The sequence below is a fragment of the Crotalus tigris genome, unplaced genomic scaffold, assembly GCF_016545835.1.
Source record: "Crotalus tigris isolate CLP2741 ecotype Arizona unplaced genomic scaffold, ASM1654583v1 scf7180000017644.4837335, whole genome shotgun sequence".
NCBI lineage: Eukaryota > Metazoa > Chordata > Lepidosauria > Squamata > Viperidae > Crotalus > Crotalus tigris.
In genome coordinates this window covers 3,156,526-3,170,097 of record NW_024096536.1, presented here as the reverse complement: position 1 = coordinate 3,170,097, position 13,572 = coordinate 3,156,526, and the positions used below count along the sequence as shown (strand labels likewise).

Sequence of the window (13,572 nt, the reverse complement as noted above, 5' to 3'; positions counted from 1 at the left end):
TGCAACTGCATAATGTGCTGACAAAGAGGCTCAGAAGAACCCTCACCATCTAGCTTCTCAGTCTGTAAAGGAAATGCCAGATTTGTACACTTGAAATATTATGTTAATCTAGTCCTACAATAAAGTAAAATTAGCTCATCTGGTCATATTTTCTGTCTGTTCTACCCGGGAAGCTTGACAGGAACTCATTATTCACTGCAACTTACTCACCTAATGAATAAACAAGTATCTTTCCAATTGTTTTGGATTATTCAATGAGCTTTTGCCACCATACACAAAAGTGGAAAATTGCCAGAAAACTGTCTATCTTGTGTCCAGCAAAGACATAAGGTAGACAAAGATGTGAGGGTATGTGGGAATGACCTTGGGAGACAAGGTAAAGAGAGGCAGCCAAGGAAATGATTTGTTAAAGGCAACTCAGTCCTCAACAAGAATATGGGCAGTGTAAGAGACTCGTAAGAGATCTTCCCTAGTTCCTTGGGCTGTAAAGGGAATGGGGAAGAAAGATTTGCAAGATTCTGCTAATGTAAAATCTGGCAATCTAGTTTATCTCACAAGGTTGATACAAGGTGCCTGAAAAGTGAACCATATGGACCAGAGTAGAAGGAATCATGTTAGCTAGTAGTTTGTCTTTTTGTGCTTTTTGTTTGCTTGGGCCACAAAGCAAATGTTAAAGGTTTCGAGGTTTCTAAGTTTAACCAGTTGCCTCATCGAAGTCGCTAAGCGTAAATTGAAGAAGTCGATAAATCCCTCATATCTCTTTGTACATACCACAATGCTTCTACCACACATAAATCTCTACGGGTTTTTTTCTTTCTTTCCAGAACCGTAAGGTCAGCTGGCGCACGTCAACCTCATTGATATTCTCACATCGGGTTATTCAACTTCCGGTTTGGGCGGTAGCAGAGCCAAGTCTTGAGTTTACTATGCAATGTTCATCTTAAATTCTCTCAACGCTATTGGTCACTATCCGTAAGTGGGTAGTCCTCTCTTCTAGTCATAAAGCTAGAGATTAGCCAATCGTCAGTCTTCTTTAGGTGAATGTCATAATTTTTAGCCAATAGACACTCTCTTACTCTTTCAAGGAAACGATGAGGGCGGGGTTTGTTTATCTGAACAGGAAACATGGCGGCTGCCGGGGCTGGGAAGGTGGCGGGCACAGTTGTCGGAGCTGTAGTAAAACCAATCTTCAGTCGGGATTTGGCTGAAGCCAAACGGCACGTGAGAGAATTATATAGAACTTGGTACCGCGAAATCCCAAATACTGGTGAGGGGCCGTGATTACGTTCGCGATCTCCGCTGTCAAGGTCGTAGGGGCAAGAAACGTTTAACTTAGTTTGAAAAGGAGCTTCGCAAACCGGAGTTGTCCTATGTCTTTCCTCTACGGCTTCTCCGGTCTGAAGATCACAAAGGGGTACTTTTACATTTTCACGGAAATTCCTTAAATGGAATGGCTACTCTAAATCGCCTTGATGACTAGACGCATAAATAAATAGGAGATAGTTGCTTGGATTAGGTTCATAAAGTTGGAAGGACCTAAGAGGTCATTTAGTCCAACCCCTCCATTCTGCAGGATTCACTACACCATCCCTGATAGATAATTACTCAGTCAAGATTATCGATGTATGTAAATATACGATTGTGTGCATTTGAGATAAGGATTTAGTGCATAATTCGAACTGTTCTATTGATTAATGGCCTGTTCTCTATTATCTTGCCTCATCATCTTTGGTTGCTAGGATTCATTCATAATCATTCATCTTTATATTCATTGTCATTGTTGACCATTCAGTGTATTCTGAATGTAGCCTGAAACTCATTGGAATTCTATCATGATTCAGAAATAAATGTATAAATATTAATTGCCTGTTAGCATATAGTACAGGACATTTGTCTGCAGAAAAAACACGTGAAATAGTTGCTGTTACAGATAGTTTCATAAATAGCCACAGAGTGGAAAGAAAAACTAAAAATTACCATGTGGATTTAGAAGGCCACAAGAGTTTCAAATGTATGTACCTTTTATTTTTTTTAAAAAAAAATCCAATTTTTATTTCATTGTAAATTGTAGTTTCACGTTTTGATCAAACTGATCCTCAAGACAGTTTACTTGAGAATCCCAATTATAAAAAACTCTGCCTTATAGTTTAAGATTTTGTATTGTTTTACATTACCTCAAATGATACATAATTTTTGCTTCTGCTTGGAAAATGAAAATAACTGCTTTACACCTATAACAAAAATGGGGTTTTTAAACACCTGTAGGCTGTATTTCCACAATATATTATCTAGTATAGTATTTAATATTGGGGCATGGGATGGTTACATAGTGTTGGGAAAGAGTTTTCCTTATGGAGAATCACTTAAGTGACTGATAGCATGAAGATCTAGTTATACATGATAAAATCAGAATAATCATATTTGATAGTGTTTTCTTATTTTCCTGCAGCTTAAATGATTTTTTCTATTAATTAATTTTTTCACATATATCACATAATTTTCAGTAAAACAACCTGTGTAAATTAGTTTTATTAGAAGTGATGATAACACTGACAACTGATAATGTCCATAGGATTATTTTTCATTCATGATCATTATTTTGCTTCTGGTCTAGTGCATACGTACCAGCTGGAGATTACAGTGAAACAGGGGCGTGATAAAGTACGAGAGTTGTTCATGAAAAATGCCCATGTTACAGATCCCAGAATTATTGATTTGCTTGTTATTAAGGTAAGACAAATAGTACTACGTAGTTCTAAATCCATAGCAGATGTAAGATTAGGGTTGTTATGAAGATAATTATTTCCTCTTTTTATCAAATCTGTGAAAATAGAAAGAATGAGAAGTTGTAACATATAGAAAATACCTCTTATTTGTATCAGCTATTTTTGTCTGAGTTTTCTTTCTTGGATGCTCTAGGTATGCTGTATTTATAGCATTCCTATGTTCTACTAAGCAAGTAACTTTTTAAAAAAGATAAAATTGTTCTAGTGTAATATTTGTGACAATCCCATACTGGCTCCTATAACCAGTAATTGTAGCTTGTCTATACAAGTGCTTAAAAACATGTTGCTTGATAATCTGGTCAAAGACTAGCTAACCAATACAGATGTCAAGTTGCCAGATTTGAAGTTTCCTACGTCTTTCCCCTTTTAGAGATAGGGATAAAATTTGCTCTCCTTCAATCTTTTGGAACCTCATCAGAAGTGCTCAAAGATCACCTGCAATCACCTCCACTATTTTCTTCAGTATCCTATATGTACTCCATTTTGGAGTCATATATTCAGTTAAATTAGCTAAACTTTCTCTCATTAACTCTTTTTGTGTATCCCCACTAGTACAAATATGATCAGCTAGGGCTCCATTTCCTTCCTGAGAGAAGACAGATGTCTTATCATCACTTATTAACAATTCAACATTTGCTTTTCACAATGGGCGCACATTCTCCTCAGTTTCTTTTTATTTCTAATATACCTATAGAAACATTTTCTGTAGTCTATAAGAAGCTTTAGTTTTTATTAAGTTTGAGCTTTATTGATGGTGACTTTGATTACCTTCTATTCATCTTTGCATTTTCTCCTCCAATTTCCTATATGTCTCTCTTTTTATCTTCAGCATTTTATAAAACCTGGCTCCTATCAATGCTGGCCTATTTAGATTTATCTCCTTTCTCCTTGTGGGGATTTTTGTAATTCCACTTTCAGTGTCTTGTTTCATTGAATTTCCCAGCTTTCCTGAATACTTTAAAGCAGTGGTTCTCAACCTTTTTAATGCCGCGACCCCCAACCGGTCGTAAGTCGAGGACTACTCAACCGGTCGTAGGTCGAGGACTACCCAACCGGTCGTAAGTCGAGGACTTTCCCTGCCCGGGAGCGCCGCGCATGCATGGTGCTGCCCCCTGCGCCAGCCAAGGCGTAACTGGCAAGGGGCAGCGACGGCGCAGGGTGACCACTGGCTGGGCCACCAGCTGGCCCAGCCCAAGGGAGGTAAGGCACCCGCCAGGCCCCACGTGCGCCAGCAACCCTCCCTGCGCCTGCCGGCCTCCCACCCCTGGCCCTCTTTTACTTACATTTTAATAGTTGCTCAGCAGGGAGGGGTGGAAACTTCCAAACAGCTCGCCTTCGCTGCAGACAACTTGCAGCACTGTTTGCAGAATGGGACTTTTGGCAGGCTCAGCAGGGCAGAGACAGCGTGGACAATTCCTATTGGCTTTTGAAAGCCAATAGAATTAGACTCTATTCAAGAGAGTCTATTCTATTGGCTTTCAAAAGCCAATAGAATAAAAGGGAGTAGCACAGCTAAGGAAAAGGGGAAAAAATGGCGGACTGCATTGTTTGGCGACCCCCGTGAAATGGTTGTTTGACCCCAAATGGGGTCCTGGCCCACAGGTTGAGAACCACTGCTTTAAAGATTTGTAGCTATTGAGTCCGACCTATTTTCCTTCAAAGTTTATCAAAATTCAGTCTTCTGATAGATAGCATTCATGTCTATCTTCCTCTGGACAATATGAGCACTTTTCCTCAATGTGTCAATCACTTTTACTTCTTCAACCAATTCTCCTTGTTAGTGAGGATTGAGTCCAGGATATCAGACAACCCTTTTAATTTCTCACACCTTCTGACAAATGACATGGTCAAGAGATGAAAAGAATTTGTTGGAGATTTGACTTGGCAGAGTTAAATTCCCATTACATATTAGGATAATTGAAATCATTCATAACCGAAATCTCTGCATCGCATAGGGTCAGGTTATCAGCAGGACTGCATCCCCCTAAAACAGCAGTTCTCAACCTTTGGGTCGCGACCCCATTTGGGGTCGAACGACCATTTCACAGGGCCGCCAAACAACGCGATCCGCCATTTTTTTCCCTCGGGGCGCCGCCGCGCATGGCGCCGCCACGCATGCGCGGCGCGTCCTTATGACCGGGGTCGCCGTATAAAAAGGTTGAGAACCACTGCCCTAAAAACATCTACCCAACCTTCCAGATCAGATAGGATTGGGGCATGCTCCTATTCCCTTCCCTTAAACTTTGGCATCTTGTGGGATATAGGAAGCATGTTTTTTCTATAGTCACCCTGCCTGCAGTTTGGCAGATCTCTACCCCCTTAGCTTTCTGAAAACTTAAAAACTGGCTTTCCCCAAGTGCTAGGGTAATCCACTGCATGTGAAAGCTTAAATTTGGTATCAGAATTTTAAGCCTGTAGTTTTTAATAGATGTATATATTTATTACAGGTAGTCTTCAATTTACAACAACTGAGCCCAAAATTTCTGTTGCTAAGTTAGACAGTTATTAGCAGTTATTCCTCCCATTAGCAGTGGGAGGAAGATGGCAAAGATCAGCTAAGGGCAGGAGTGGTGGAGCATAGGACAGCAGGGCAGAGGACAGAGCAGCCGAAAGGGCAATGCTGGGAGGGGGGTGATAGGAGGATGGGAGAAGCTGAAGCTGGATGGGCTGCCAAGTGCCCAAATTTGGATCATGTGACTGCAAGAGAGGAATAACAGATGTAACTTTGGGGACTGGGTGTATTCAGTGCTATCATAACTACATGGTTATGAATGAATGGTTGTTAAGTAAGGAATACCTGCACTGCATGACTCTTTGAAAGAGTAGTCATAGTCATCTAAAATAGAAAGAGCTCTATCTTCTAACCAGGTGGCTCTACAACAGTATCACTTATTCTTTCCTTTTACTCTTAACCAAATGCTTTTAACAATATTTCCACACTGATTAGTGATTTCCTATATATATTAGGGACAATACAACATCCCTACTATTTCTACTGGATCTATTCCCTTTGAATAACTTGATGTGGGCCACTTATAAGCAACACTCTGCCATGTTTCAGTGTTGTCTATGACTGCATATTTGTCTTCCTAAGGTCACATCCCTTGTTCTCTCAGTTTATTTCCCATATTCTACATTTAGTGTAAAAACATTTTTATAGCATATCTATTGCTATCTCCTTTATAGTTCTGCGAACTCTGAATCTCCTTTTGATGTCCTGCTTCCTACTTAGTGTTCTGTTTTCTTGGCCCGTGTCCTTGGTTGCATGCTTGGTTCTGGGCTTTTGCCACTTTCCCTCCATGTTAGTGCTCTCTTAATGAGTCCAGTGAGGTTTCTATCAAACATTTTCTTCCCAGTTTTTGTAAGCTATATCCTTTCCCTTCCCAAGCATCCTTCATAAAGGGATCATGGATAGTCTTTTTGATGATACGATGTGCAGAGCCTACCTACAGAGTACTAAGACTCACACTAAGCTAAAGATCTCTTGCTAGGCAGGAGTGGACTGGTTTTTTTTCTACGAAAAAAAGGACAGCTTTCCCCCCAAGATTTACAAGAGGCACCACAGGCTGGGTAGCACTGAAGAAAGAAAGAGGTATTCCTCTGTTTCCTATCAGAGAACTAACAGATTTTATAGCAAATGTCTGATTTCCTAAAGAAAGCTTTGAAATTAGAGGGGCCATGGGTTACTTAGCCATTTTGATCTTCTGAGTATAAAACCTGTTGTTGTTTTTTAAAAAAATCAGTTATTACCAATTTTTGATAATTTTGTTCCTAAAACTGACTTGACAGGAACTATCATCTGGCATATTGGTAATTTAAGTAATAATTGTTCTCTTATTCTTGATACAGGGAAAAATGGAATTCCAAGAAACAATCAATGTGTGGAAACAAAAGACCCATATAATGAGATTTTTTCATGAGACAGAAACACCACAACCCACGGATTTCCTATCCAAGTTCTACAAGGGCCACGATCCTTGAACTAAATCATCAATAGAGAATAATGACTCTATTTCTGTTCCAAATAAATGCCTTTATCTTACTATTCTTCAGCAAGAAAGTATTCAAGTAGGCATGCATTATTTATATTGATTCTGAGTAACTGGTGCTATTTCATCCTGGATTCATTTTGCAAAATCTACTTTACTATAGTTAAGTATATTGTATCACTTCCACAGCAATTAATGTCTTAAATAATATATAACACTGCAATCTAAAAAGTAACACTAAATTTCTTTTTAATATATGGTGAGATTCTTTTGGATATATATGCAGAAAAGATTTTATTTGGGAGAAAGGGAACCAAATGCAATTCAAAATATTACATTCTTAGGAGTCTATTGAATTTTAAAATATTTATTTTAGAGGGTACACCACATTCATGTGTTTACTGCCGCAAAATTGTAGCAATATTCCAAATTCTGGAATAAAAATCTCATACTGCTTAAATGTTGACGTAGAGATGGAGGTTGCTTATTAACACTTTTTCAAAATTTAGCAACCTACGTAATACTTCCATTATACATCCTAATCCTATAATCTTTCTAAGGTATTTCAGCTATATGTAATAACAAATAAAAACCCAGGTAACTGGAAAAATCTAATAGTTATACAATAGCTGTTTAAGCAATTTGCTTTCACCAAAATTGTAATTAAAACTTTCTCAAAGTTCTATAAAAATGTGTATTTATACTGACACTATTTATACTGATTCAACTGAATCAAATAACAAGATTGAGAAGTTGCTTTATGTACTTTTCTATAGCCTTGTAATTTTGTTCCTTTCAAAAAGAAAGCTGACATTCTATTTTATGTAGTATCATAGTTGGACAGCATAATCCCAAGGATATTAATTCAGCAGGACATCTCAATTCAGTAAAATATATATTCCTAAAAGGATGAGGACAGCAGGTGAATATATAAAAGAAACACACGAGCCTTGATCTCTAATTCTTAATTTACTATTCAGAGGAATTCTTCACACAGTGAGGGGAAAAAATATTTGATCCCCTGCTGATTTTGTACGATTGCCCACTGACAAAAAAATGATCAGTCTATAATTTTAATGGTAAATTTATTTTAACAGTGAGAGATAAAATAACAAAAATCCAGAAAAACGCATTTCAAAAAAGTTATAAATTGATTTTCATTTTAATGAGTGTGAAATAAGTATTTGATCCCCTATCAGCAAGATTTCTGGTTCCCAGGTGTCTTTTATACAGGTAATGATCTGAGATTAGGAACACTCTGAAAGGGAGTGCTCCTAATCTCAGCTGGTTACCTGTACAAAAGACACCTGTCCACAGAAGGAATCAATCAGATTCCAAACTCTTCACCATGGCCAAGACCAGAGCTGTCCAAGAATATCAGGGACAAGATTCTAGACCTACACAAGGCTGGAATGGGCTACAAGACTATCACCAAGCAGCTTAGTGAGAAGATGACAACAATTGGTGCGATTATTTGCAAATGGAAGAAACACAATAACTGTCAATTTCCCTCGGTCTGGGGCTCAATACAAAATCTCACATCATGGAGTTTCAGTGATCACGAGAACGGTGAGGAATCAGTCCAGAACTACACAGGAGGATCTTGTCAATGATCTCAAGGCAGCTGGGACTATAGTCACCAAGAAAACAATTGGTAACACACTACACTGTGAAGGACTGAAATCCTGCAGCGCCCACAAGGTCCCCCTGCTCAAGAAAGCACATGTACAGGCCGTCTGAAGTTTGCCAATTAACATCTGAATGATTCAGAGGAGAACAGGGTAAAGGTTGTGGTCAGATGAGACCAAAATTGAGCTCTTCGGCATCAACTCAACTCGCCATGTTTGGAGGAGGAGGAATGCTGCCTATGACCCCAAGAACACCATTTCCACCATCAAACATGGAAGTGGAAATATTATGCTTTGGGGGTGTTTTTCTGCTAAGGGGACAGGACAACTTCCCTGCATCAAAGGGATGATGGACAGGGCCATGTACTGTCAAATCTTGGGTAAGAACCTCCTTCCCTCAGCCAGGGCATTGAAAATGGGTCATGGATGGGTATTCCAGCATGACAATGGCCCACCAACACATAGCCAAGGCAACAAAGGAGTGGCTCAAGAGGATGCACATTAAGGTCCTGGAGTGGCCTAGCCAGTCTCCAGACCTTAATCCCATAGAAAATCTGTGGAGAGAGCTGAAAGTTTGAGCTACCAAACGTCAGCCTCAAAACCTTAATGGCTTGGAGAGGATCTGCAAAGTGGGACAAAATCCCTCCTGAGATATGTGGAAACCTGGTGACGAACTACAAGAAACATCTGACCTCTGTGATTGCCAACGAGGGTTTTGCCACTAAGCACTAAGGCATGTTTTGCGACGGGGTCAAATACTTATTTCACTCATTAAAATGCAAATCAATTTATAACTTCATTAAAATGCGTTTTTCTGGATTTTTGTCTCACTGTTAAATCTACTATTACAATTATAGACTGATCATTTGTCAGTGGGCAAACATAAAAAATCAGCAGGGGATCAAATAATTTTTTCCTCTCACTATTAATTAGGGATCCAGTGTATTCAGAAATAAGGTATACTCTAAACATGCAACAATTGTTGAATCAAGACATAAATATGTATTCTTAACTAGATATAGCATTTAAACACCATTGTTTACACATGCACAGAGCAATCCGTGGTACAATGGGTAGTCCAGCTGTCCCCAAAATATGTTCTTTAGACATCTGAGGAGCGGTGATTAAACATTGATATTAGAACACTTCATTATGGCTTTGTTCCTCTTACTGCCACATTGTAGACCTGTAAAAAACAAGAAATTTTTCACGCTGTGGAACTATTTTGTGATTACAGAGTATGAGTTCTGCACTATTTAGAACTAGTAACGCTTAGGACGGGTAGGCAACCTTGGCTCTTTTATGACTCGTGGACTTCAACTCCCAGAATTCCTGAGCCAGCCTGGCTGGCTCAGGAATTCTGGGAGTTGAAGTCCACGAGTCATAAAAGAGCCAAGGTTGCCTACCCCTGGCTTAGGACAAGAGGACAATTGGATAATACTTTTAAAATGTGCAACTTGCTCTAAAATGGCATGAGGGAATAATTATTTTCCTGATATTAATTTTTGGAGTGTTACTTCAGCTTGAAAAAAATGGTGTATACCGGTTTCCTGATTAAGAAACAAAGAATGTATTGGCTCAAATAGAAAAGATTCATATGCATATCAATATACACATCAGAAACACAATGCTGTTGCATGATCACATACACTATTAAATCAAAGTTAATGTATCTTTGGCAAGTATTTAACATAACATACTTCTACTAGCCTATTACAGAATAAAATATCAAGTATGTACAAACTCTTGGAATATCAATTCCCATCATGTTATAGTTATACAAAAAATACTACTAACATAATTAAAAGTAGGTAAAGCATAACTTGCATTTGTTTACTTTAGTTTTACTGCAGAACTAAATGTAGAAGATAACAGGAAAAAGAAAGAGGAAGGCATCAGAAGGACAGGGACCATTCATGCAATGATAATGAAAAGATGTTAAGATATGGAAAAGATATAAATGGATGGGTTTCTGTCCCAGTTTGAAACTGCAAATTTTCTTTAGAATAAATATGCACAATTAGATTATAAAGTTGTTTGAAGTTGGCAGCAAGGAGCTTTTAATTCTCAATTGTGTAGCCATAAACAATAATCCAGTTTCTTCATCCTAAATCTGCAAATTATGTGGTCAAAAATATATGAGGGAAGAACAAAAATAGATTTTGTTCAGTTCTTTCAATTCCTTCAAATTTATTTTTTATTTGGATCTATAAGGGTTTTTTTTGTCCTAGACCAGGGGTAGGCAACCCAAAACACTCAAAGAGCCACTTGGACCCGTTTCCCACCAAAAACAAAACACTGGGAGCCGCAAAACCCTTTTGATATCTAAAATGAAGATAACACTGCATATATCCTTTTTTACCTTTATTATAGGTGTGTGTATGTGTATATGTGTGTGTATGTGTATACACACACACACACACACACACACAGACACAGACACACACACACATATACACATTAAAAATAAAAGTAAAAATATGACTCTTGGGAATATCCATACTATTAAAACAATGATCACCAAGAGAATGCTTTAAGAGAATAAAATTACATACATACACAGGTAAAAAAAGGATATATGCAGTGTTATCTTCATTTTAGATGTCAAAAGGTCTCTCTCTCCCTCCCTCTCTATCTGTCCTTGGTCTGCCACTCCTCTTCCCCCACTCTCTCTCTCTCTCCCTCTCTCTCTCTTTCTCTCTCTTTCTCCCCCCCCCTCCTATCTGCTGCTCACCTGGCAAGCTTCAAGCTGTTGTCCAACAACCTCCGGGGTAGGCAACCTCGTCTCTTTTATGACTCATGGACTTCAACTCCCAGAATTCCTGAGTCAGCCTAGCTGGGCTAGCTAGCTCTCTCCTGCCCTTCCTGCTTCCTTCAGAGACGCAGCAAAGGGAGGAGCTCCGCCCAGAAAGCTTTTCAGCTCCTCGGAGAACACTGTGAGTGCACTCTCTTTTACACATACACACACACACAAACACACACAAAACACACACACACAGAGACACACACACACACACACACACAGAGAAGCAGGGAAGTGCAATTGCCTCTCTCTGTCTCTGTCTCTCTCTGCAAAGGCAGAGGAGGCTGGGAGCCACAGGGGAAGGCTCAAAGAGCCGCATGCAGCTCTGGAGCCGCAGGTTGCCGACCTGTGTCCTAGACCATGGGTGTCAAACTCGCTGCATCACATGACGTGTTGTGACATATTGCGATTTTACATTGCCGGAGCTGGGGTGGGCGGGCTGGCAGTTTAACACCCCTGTCCTACACCAACTATTCATTTAATCACTTCCCCAAATCTCCCAGCATGCCAGTTAGAGGATACATGCAGCTGAGAAGGGTTGCACAGCTATAATTGTACCTATTAGTCGTCATCATCGTCATCCTCTGGTACAAAGATATCATGTTCTTCAAGCAAAGCTGCAAAACTTTTGCTGATTTGTGTCCCAACATAGAGAAAGGGAATTACAACGGCAAACACTCGGACAAGACCAAATGGCATCTAAAAGGATTAATGAAAAGCTGGTTAATATCTCTTGGCACATATTCAAATACACATGAACAAATTTATAGCTGCCAGAGTATAACTAGAACTGATGGAAAGAACAAAAAGAATCACACAGCTGCCTCAGTAAATTTAACTACTGTCTTATTGTAGTTACTTTCAGGTGCAAGCATTTTTGAAAATTCCTTCAAATGAAGAATTTATGAAGAATCCATAGACTGAATAAGTACCCAACATCATTAGAATAATAAAGATAGTTAATAAAATACATCTTCAGGATATTTCAAATTACAAACACAGATATCACAGAACACAACTGTATCTGCGTTTAGATGATCTCAAATTTCCATTCCAGTCATCATAACCATCTCGCTCTTTGATTTTCAACTTACACGGGGCTTTCGTGTCCCCTCTACATCGGTCCTCCTCGAATCTAACCACTTGTCAGGTGACGCCCAAGGGTGCTTTTTCAAGAGGCTTTTTTCTTGAAAAAGCACCTTTGGGACAACCATGACCTGGATGACTGAGAATCTCCATAGACATTGTAGATCAGTGTTTCTCAACCTTGACCATTTTAAGGCATGTGGACTTCAACTCCCAGAATCCCACAGCCAGCAATGCTGGCTGTGGAATTCTGGGAGTTGAAGTCCACATGCCTTAAAATGGTCAAGGTTGAGAAACACTGTTGTAGATGAAGCTGCCGCTGAGTTTTTAAAAAACTGCTGCGTGGCTTACGGCATTTTCGGGGATGACAGAATAGGAAACCGCTTGCAACAGGATAATGGCATCCCTGAAATAAGCCGGCCTGCTGCATAATTGCCCAACTAACTTAAAAGCGTTCACGTCAATCACGACAAAACCAGATTAAGTGGGAAGGGCAAGTTCCAGTAATATTTTCTCATGATGACTAACGGAGGGGGGGGGGGGGAAGAGAGCACGACTTCAGCTTTCGAAAAAAAAAGTCACTGTCCGCAGCGCTTCTCCGAGACGAAATAAAGTTCTCGCTCTTTAACAACGCGTTATTTCCGCGTCTGCCCCACAACTGTTTTATTGCTAGGCAACGATCGAACACTAACATAACCCGCCCTTCCAAATAAGCTACACGCGATTGGCTGATACAACCTGCCAATTTACACCATCCTTGCTAAGCGATTGCTCAGTTTGGTTCCTACCCGTTTCTCCTTTAGAAGCTACGGCTACCTTTCACACTCACTCACTTTGACGGGCTTAGGCAAGATGGCGCCAGTCCGAGTGACGGTTATATTTCGTGAGGATAAAACGGTTGCTAAGGGCGCCTTCTGGTTCTCGACGGGTCGCAACTTTACCCAAGAGCCAGCCACTGACCACAACCGCGAAGCCATCTCCTCTAGCCAGCTCCTCCCCCAGGAATCGGACACTTTCTTGATAACCGGAACTAGCGAAAGAATGGGCGGTGTTTTTTCAAACCTCGCGAGATATCAATAGGCGGAAGGAGAGATTATTTAAATAGCGGGTGTCTGAAAAGTTTGAATTAGTCTTTTTTTTTAGTTTCCGTTTAGATGACACCTTTAAATGCTTCTGGAGCGGCATTGAAAGTTGCCAATAAAAAATAGAATAGTTTAGTAACGGAATTGTGTCTTATCTTTGTATCTCTGCTGCCCTCTTGTGGTTCGTTGGAGTCTTGT

The 13,572-nt window shown here is 39.7% G+C and overlaps 2 protein-coding genes across 2 annotated transcripts; one reads left to right on the top strand and one right to left on the bottom strand.

The window, feature by feature from the left end:
* Positions 1-1,102: 1,102 nt before the first annotated feature.
* Positions 1,103-7,006, top strand: NDUFA6 (NADH:ubiquinone oxidoreductase subunit A6). The gene is made up of 3 exons (XM_039335609.1): positions 1,103-1,267; positions 2,615-2,730; positions 6,636-7,006. Exons 1-3 carry the CDS (start codon positions 1,126-1,128, stop codon positions 6,765-6,767), a joined length of 390 nt encoding a protein of 129 aa, XP_039191543.1. The 5' UTR covers positions 1,103-1,125; the 3' UTR covers positions 6,768-7,006.
* Positions 7,007-8,840: 1,834 nt separating this feature from the next.
* On the bottom strand, positions 8,841-13,325 carry SMDT1 (single-pass membrane protein with aspartate rich tail 1). Its single transcript, XM_039335607.1, has 3 exons — positions 13,126-13,325; positions 11,765-11,905; positions 8,841-9,589 (listed from the first exon to the last, which is right to left on the bottom strand). Exons 1-2 carry the CDS (start codon positions 13,267-13,269, stop codon positions 11,768-11,770), a joined length of 282 nt encoding a protein of 93 aa, XP_039191541.1. The 5' UTR covers positions 13,270-13,325; the 3' UTR covers positions 8,841-9,589; positions 11,765-11,767.
* Between the last annotated feature and the right edge of the window lie 247 nt (positions 13,326-13,572).

What these genes read in the sequence shown, in the direction of transcription:
- SMDT1 (XM_039335607.1), bottom strand. Translation starts at nt 13,269, where the DNA reads ATGGCTTCGCGGTTGTGGTCAGTGGCTGGCTCTTGGGTAAAGTTGCGA. An exon ending in TCTTGCCTAAGCCCGTCAAA is followed by an intron (nt 11,906 to 13,125) that starts GTGAGTGAGTGT and finishes TAATCCTTTTAG; the next exon opens with ATGCCATTTGGTCTTGTCCG.
- NDUFA6 (XM_039335609.1), top strand. Translation starts at nt 1,126, where the DNA reads ATGGCGGCTGCCGGGGCTGGGAAGGTGGCGGGCACAGTTGTCGGAGCT. An exon ending in CCGCGAAATCCCAAATACTG is followed by an intron (nt 1,268 to 2,614) that starts GTGAGGGGCCGT and finishes CTTCTGGTCTAG; the next exon opens with TGCATACGTACCAGCTGGAG. An exon ending in TTGATTTGCTTGTTATTAAG is followed by an intron (nt 2,731 to 6,635) that starts GTAAGACAAATA and finishes TTCTTGATACAG; the next exon opens with GGAAAAATGGAATTCCAAGA.